The 7231-nt window shown below is 54.8% G+C and overlaps 1 protein-coding gene across 1 annotated transcript; it reads right to left on the bottom strand.

Annotated features, from left to right (window-relative positions):
• Positions 1-338: 338 nt before the first annotated feature.
• LOC142492332 (uncharacterized) lies at positions 339-6481 on the bottom strand. The gene is made up of 3 exons (XM_075594985.1): positions 6329-6481; positions 708-2035; positions 339-581 (listed from the first exon to the last, which is right to left on the bottom strand). Exons 2-3 carry the CDS (start codon positions 1290-1292, stop codon positions 339-341), a joined length of 828 nt encoding a protein of 275 aa, XP_075451100.1. The 5' UTR covers positions 1293-2035; positions 6329-6481.
• Between the last annotated feature and the right edge of the window lie 750 nt (positions 6482-7231).

The following is a 7231-nucleotide window of genomic DNA, read 5'->3' as shown; positions in this document are numbered from 1 at the left end:
GAAACAGGAGTTGTATTTGCGTATGTTTTGTAGAAAATGTTTAGATTCTGAAGTTGTGGCTGACATGTATGAAATAAGTGGATCTGGTGGTGAGTGTAGAGGTGCTAGGTGAACTTTGCCATTGCTGCAGCACATTCCAGCTGATTCCTTGTGGAATTTCTTTGCTTGACAGTAGCGGCATATAGTGTCCATGTGTCCAATGTTGACGTTTGGATGTTGGTGGTATAGTATGTGTGGATTATATAGAAAAGCAGCGCGTAGCAAAGTGTAATGTGTTGAATGCGTTAATGTAGTATGTGTGTGTTGTTGTTGTTCTTGTACTGTCTGTGTTGTTGTGTTTAGTTGTGCTCTTGATGTGCGCCGTATTGTTCTGTCTTTAGCAAGGCGTGTTTCATGTTGTTGTTGAGTCTCTGTGGCTCTTGATGTTGTAGCTCGTAGTGTATTTTTAGCCAGCCGTATTTTCTGTTCTTCTGGTGTCTCTGCATCGCGTGATGTTGTACGACGTTGTTGTTCTTTTGCAAGGCGTGCGTCATGGTTTTCTGGTGTCTCTGCAGCGCGTGATGTTGTACGACGTTGTTGTTCTTTTGCAAGGCGTGCGTCATGGTGTTGTGGTGTCTCTGCAGCGCGTGATGTTGTACGACGTTGTTGTTCTTTTGCAAGGCGTGCGTCATGGTGTTGTGGTGTCTCGGCAGCGCGTGATATTGTACGACGTTGTTGTTCTTTTGCAAGGCGTGCGTCATGGTGTTCTGGTGTCTCTGCAGCGCGTGATATTGCACGACGTTGTTGTTCTTTTGCAAGGCGTGCCGCATGGTGTTCTGGTGTCTCTGCAGCGCGTGATGTTGTACGACGTTGTTGTTCTTTTGCAAGGCGTGCGTCATGGTGTTCTGGTGTCTCAGCAGCGCGTGATCTTGCACGACGTTGTTGTTCTTTTGCAAGGCGTGCGTCATGGTGTTCTGGTGTCTCAGCAGCGCGTGATCTTGTACGACGTTGTTGGTCTTTTGCAAGGCGTGCGTCATGGTGTTCTGTAGTGTCTGCAGCGCGTGATATAGCACGACGTAGTTGTTCTTTTGCAAGGCGTGCGTCATGCTGTTCTGTAGTCTCTGCAGCGCGTGATGTTGTAGCACGTTGTTGGTTTTTTGCAAGGCGTGCCGCATGCTGTTCTGTAGTCTCTGCAGCGCGTGATCTTTTAGCCCGTTGTTGGTCTTTTGCAAGGTATGCCGCATGCTGTTGTGTAGTGTGTACAGTTGGTGGTCTTGTACTACTTTGTTGTTGTTTTGCAAAGTGTGACTCATGGTGTTCTTGAGTTTGAGTGGATGTTGATGTACTGGGTGTGTCTCTGTGTTTTTGTTGTTGGTGTTCTCGTTGTGTCGCTCTTCTGATTCTGGCTCTGTCTCTTTGTTGTGCAAGGCGTGTTTGGCGCTGTAGTGTTTGATTATCAGGTGATGTTGTGTGTGTGTGTGTGTGTTGATGATTTTGTGTGTTATGATGCTGTGTGTTTATTTGTCCCTTTGATGTAGCTGGTGTGTGTGTATTATATGGAAGTAGTGTGTGATGTTGCTGTGTGTTATCTGTTAGTGTTGATGTTGTGTTTGTGAGTATTTGTTGTTGAGCGATTGTGTGTTTTTGTGTGAGTTGGTTGTTTTGATTTTGTGTGTGCATGAAATTTGTGTGTGCATTGTGTGTTGTATTAGATATGGTTGTTGTGTGTGTGTGCGTGTGAGGTTCATTGTCAGGGTGTGTATGTTTAGTTTTGCGAAGGTGTTTTTTTGGTGGCATGTTTTGTGTTGGCAAGAGGTGTTGTTTGTGTTGTTGTTTTGAAGTGCGGTATTGTAGGTGGTGTAGAGGTGTTGTGTGTGTAACTTGAGTTGTTTAAAGTATATTGTGTGTGTGTGTGTTGCGGTAGGTGTGATGTGTGATGTTAGCAAAGTGTTGCAGTGTGTGTGTGTTTAGTATACTTCCTGATGTTGTTGTGTCAACGGAGACTTGGATGGAACAGCGTTCAGGTGTAGAGGTGTTCAAGGCATCCGGCAGTGGTCTGTGAAAGGGTTGTAAATGGGTTAAGTGTGACAGTATTTATGGTTGTTTACTGGTTGTTGTGTGGTGTGTGTGTGTTTGAATGTTATGTGTCTTGGTGGTTGATTGTGAGTGTTGTGTGAATGTTGTTTGTGTGTGAATAGTGTGTGTATGTGTACTTTTTTAGTGGTGTGTGTGAGTATTGGTTGTGTGTGAGTGTGGGGTTGGTGGTTGTGCGAGTGTGTTGTGGGTATGTGTTAGTGTGTTGTTGATTGAGTGTGGTGTTTGTGGGTGGGTGAGTGTGGTGTTGTGTGTTATGTGTTGGTGATTGAGTGTGCGGTGTGTGAGCGAGTGAGAGTTGTGAGTATTGGGTGTGCGAGTGGTGGTGGGGGGTGTGATTGAGTGTTATTTGTAAGTGTTGGTTGTGTGTTGTGGGTGTATGTGTGAGTGTTGTTTGTTTGGTGCTCAGAGGTGTGTGTGTGTGTGTATGTAGGAATTTTTCTTGTGTTTGGTGCAGGTGTGTGTGAGTTATGTGTGGGTGTTGTGTGTGTTGGTGAGTTGAGTGTTTGTGCAAGAAATGACACAGACGGCTCCAGTTTAATTGTGTTCCAAATATAATTTATTTAAAGGAAGACCTGAGTTAGCGTGGCGTAGGGTGTGTGTTGCTGTACACGTTTGGGGGGGGTGGGGGGTTGATGTCAAAGGGTGTTTGGTGGTCAGCCGTGTGAATTTAAATTTAATTGAGTGTAGTGTGTCTAGGAGCAAGGTGAAGGGGAGGTGTGTTTCCAGTGTTTAGGGTGTTGTTGGGAGTTAGGGGATTGTTGAATAGTTGTTGTGTGTGGCGTATAAGCACAGGAGTGTTGTGTGTGGATGAGGTGGTGTTGTGTGGGTGTGTGTGACTGTTGTGTGTGTGAGGTGAGAGTTGGGGAGGTGAGGAGCATCCCGCGATGTGGGGGTGGGGGGGGGGTTGATGTGTGCGTGGGGGATGTTCGGTGGGAGGGTGGGCGTGGGGGATGTGGGGTGGGAGGGTGGGGGATGTGGGCGTGGGGGATGTGGGGTGGGAGGGTGGGGGATGTGGGGTGGGAGGGTGGGAGGGTGGGGGATGTGGGCGTGGGGGATGTGGGGTGGGAGGGTGGGGGATGTGGGCGTGGGGTGGGGGATGTGGGGTGGGAGGGTGGGGGGGTGGGGGATGTGGGGTGGGGGGGGTGGGGGATGTGGGGTGGGAGGGTGGGGGGCATGGGGGATGTGGGGTGGGAGGGTGGGCGTGGGGGATGTGGGGTGGGAGGGTGGGGGATATGGGGTGGGAGGGTGGGGGATGTGGGGGATGTGGGGTGGGGGATGTGGGGTGGGGGATGTGTGTGGGCGTGGGGGATGTGGGGTGGGGGATGTGTGAGGGAGGGGGGGAGTGGATGAGGAGGGGGAGGGGATGAGGATGGAGGGGGGGGAGGGGATGAGGAGGGGGGGAGTGGATGAGGAGGGGGGGGAGGGGATGAGGAGGGGGGGAGTGGATGAGGAGTGGGGGGTGAGTGTATGAGGAGGGGGGGGAGTGTATGAGGAGGGGGGAGGGTATGATGAGGGGGGGAGTGGATGAGGAGGGGATGAGGAGGGGGGGTGAGTGGATGAGGAGGGGGGGAAGAGGGGATGAGATGGGGGGAAGAGGGGATGAGATGGGGGGGGAGGGGATGAGATGGGGGGAAGAGGGGATGAGATGGGGGGGGAGGGGATGAGATGGGGGGGGGAGGGGATGAGGAGGGGGCTGAGTGGATGAGGAGGGGGGTTGAGTGGATGAGGAGGGGGGGAGAGGGGATGAGATGGGGGGTGAGTGGATGAGGAGGGGATGGAGTGGATGAGGAGGGGGGGTGAGTGGTTGAGGGGGGGGGAGGGGATGAGGAGGGGGGGTAGGGGATGAGGAGGGGGGGTGAGTGGATGAGGAGGGGGGGGGTGAGTGGAGGAGGGGGGGGGGTGAGTGGAGGAGGGGGGGGTGAGTGGAGGAGGGGGGGGGGGTGAGTGGAGGAGGGGGGGGGTGAGTGGATGAGGGGGGTGGGTGAGTGGATGAGTATGGCCCCGGATGAGCACCATGCGGTGGAGGAGAGGAGCGGTGGAGCGGGTGGTGGTAATGTTTTTTTTTTCTCCGGATGAGCACCATGCGGTGGAGGAGGGGGGCGGGTGGTGGTAATGGGGTATTTTTTGATCCATGCGGTGGAGGTGAGGAGCGGGGGGGGGGGGTGTTAATGGGTTTTTTTTTTGATCCGGATGAGCACCATGCGGTAGAGGAGAGGAGCGGGGGGTGTTGTTAAAGCGTGTTTTTTACTCCGGATGAGCAGGATGCGGTGGAGGTGAGGAGCGGGGGGGGTTAATGGCGTCTTTGTGGCTCCGGATGAGCACCATGCGGTGGAGGAGAGGAGCGGGGGGGCGAGTGGTGTTAATGGGGTATTTTTTGCTCCGGATAAGCAGGATGCGGTGCAGGTGAGGAGCGGGGGGGCGAGTGGTGTTAATGGGGTATTTTTTGCTCCGGATGAGCACCTTGCGGTGGAGGAGAGGAGCGGGGGGTGTTGTTAATGGCGTGTTTTTTACTCCGGATGAGCAGGATGCGGTGGAGGTGAGGAGCGGGGGGGGGGGGGGGGTTAATGGCGTCTTTGTGGCTCCGGATGAGCACCATGCGGTGGAGGAGAGGAGCGGGGGGGCGAGTGGTGTTAATGGGGTATTTTTTGCTCCGGATAAGCACCATGCGGTGGAGGAGAGGAGCGGGGGGTGTTGTTAATGGCGTGTTTTTTACTCCGGATGAGCAGGATGCGGTGGAGGTGAGGAGCGGGGGGGGTTAATGGCATCTTTGTGGCTCCGGATGAGCACCATGCGGTGGAGGAGAGGAGCGGGGGGTGTTGTTAATGGCGTGTTTTTTAATCCGGATGAGCAGGATGCGGTGGAGGTGAGGAGCGGGGGGGGGGGGGGTTAATGGCGTCTTTGTGGCTCCGGATGAGCACCATGCGGTGGAGGAGAGGAGCGGGGGGGCGAGTGGTGTTAATGGGGTATTTTTTGCTCCGGATGAGCACCTTGCGGTGGAGGAGAGGAGCGGGGGGTGTTGTTAATGGCGTGTTTTTTACTCCGGATGAGCAGGATGCGGTGGAGGTGAGGAGCGGGGGGGGTTAATGGCGTCTTTGTGGCTCCGGATGAGCACCATGCGGTGGAGGAGAGGAGGGGGGGGGGCGAGTGGTGGTAATGGGTTTATTTTTTGATCCGGATGAGCACCATGCGGTGGAGGAGAGGAGCGGGGGGTGTTGTTAATGGCGTGTTTTTTACTCCGGATGAGCAGGATGCAGTGGAGGTGAGGAGCGGGGGGGGGGGAGGTTAATGGCGTCTTTGTGGCTCCGGATGAGCACCATGCGGTGGAGGAGAGGAGCGGGGGGGCGAGTGGTGGTAATGGGTTTATTTTTTGATCCGGATGAGCACCATGCGGTGGAGGAGAGGAGCGGGGGGTGTTGTTAATGGCGTGTTTTTTACTCCGGATGAGCAGGATGCGGTGGAGGTGAGGAGCGGGGGGAGGGGAGGTTAATGGCGTCTTTGTGGCTCCGGATGAGCACCATGCGGTGGAGGAGAGGAGCGGGGGGGCGAGTGGTGGTAATGGGTTTATTTTTTGATCCGGATGAGCACCATGCGGTGGAGGAGAGGAGCGGGGGGTGTTGTTAATGGCGTGTTTTTTACTCCGGATGAGCAGGATGCGGGGGGGGGGGGGGAGGTTAATGGCGTCTTTGTGGCTCCGGATGAGCACCTTGCGGTGGAGGAGAGGAGCGGGGGGTGTTGTTAATGGCGTGTATTTTACTCCGGATGAGCAGGATGCGGTGGAGGTGAGGAGCGGGGGGGGGGGGTTAATGGCGTCTTTCATGCTCCGGATGAGGACCATGCGCTGGAGGTGAGGAGCGGGGGGTATGGGTGTGGATGAACACCATGCGGTGGGCGTTGTGGAGGTGAGGAGCGGGGTGAGGACCGGGGGGGGGGGGGGGTGGTGTTTGGGGGGGGTTAATGGTGTCCGTAGTGGAGGTGAGGAGCGGGGGGGGGGGGGTTAATAATGGTGTCCGTGGTGGAGGTGAGGGGGGGGGGGGTGTTAATGGCAAGTCAGTATGCCTCCGGATGAGCACCATGCGGTGGAGGTGATGAGCGGGGGGGGGGGAGGGGTGTTTAATGGTGGTTAATGCTGAGTCGGTAGCCCTGGAGCAGAGTGTGGGGTGGGGGTGTGCGAGGGTTGTGTTTTGAAGAGGCGGTGTGTGGATGTGGGTGTATTTATAGAGAGAAGAGTATTTATAGAGAGAAGACTCTGTACCTGATTGTTAGAAGGTGGTGAGGTAGCAGGTGGTCAGGGTTGTCCCAAAAAAGTTTCAAATCTGTCAGTTGTGCAAATGTCTCAGAGCAGTTAGGGTTAGGTGCAGCGATTCCCAAAGCTCAGTGAGGGGTGGTAGAGTGTGTCAGTGGTGTAGCTCAGTAAGGGGTGTGACAGTGTGTCAGTGTTGTTGGCCTTAGACCAATGAGAGGTGTGCGGGGGCGGGCATGGTGCGGGGTGCTGGCCGCAGACCAATGACAGGTGTGCGGGGGCGGGCATGGTGCGGGGGGGCGGGCATGGCCGACCAATGACAGGTGTGCGGGGGCGGGCATGGTGCGGGGGCGGGCATGGCCTGAGGTGGAGTGACAGGCCAAAGGTGCAATGGCATTGTCCCTAGGGACACCGGACATCCAGCAGGCAGGCATGCATGCATGCAGGCAGGCAGGCAAACATACAGTGCTTTCACTAATATAGTATAAGATGGATCTTTGGGCACCTCAGCTTGGGACCGCAGCATACAACAGCATACATCAATAGGGCTGGTGTCAGGCAGGATCATGTTTTCACATCGGCAGCAGCTCCCAATCAGTCATATGCAATCATACAAAGATAATGGAAACAATAGTGTTTTACCAGATAACACCAAATTTTATCATGGGAACGTGCAGGAAATGTACTCACAATGTATTAAATGAGCACATTCACATCAGGGTATCTTTAGGCAGTAGATGAACGGCTCGGCAGATGAAAACAAGTCCTCCACTTCACTCCACTCACTAGCCCTCCACGAGGGTGCCCCCTCGTCCGGTGCCGGATGGATGGCGTCTGTCGTCACTTCCTGGCCTGGCGGTGACGACTTCCGGTAGGAGCGGGTAGATCGAAGGGTAGGAGGAACGCCGGACCGTA

Source organism: Ascaphus truei, chromosome 4 (assembly GCF_040206685.1).
Source record: "Ascaphus truei isolate aAscTru1 chromosome 4, aAscTru1.hap1, whole genome shotgun sequence".
Classification (NCBI taxonomy): domain Eukaryota; kingdom Metazoa; phylum Chordata; class Amphibia; order Anura; family Ascaphidae; genus Ascaphus; species Ascaphus truei.
The sequence above is the reverse complement of the archived record's forward strand: the minus strand, read 5'-3'. Positions and strand labels throughout refer to the sequence as shown.

Coding starts and splice junctions, on each gene's coding strand:
- LOC142492332 (XM_075594985.1), bottom strand. CDS start 1,292: ATGAGTCACACTTTGCAAAACAACAACAAAGTAGTACAAGACCACCAA. Junction 582..707: donor TGCAAAAGAACAACAACGTC/GTACAATATCAC, acceptor GCCTTGCAAAAG/AACAACAACGTCGTACAACA.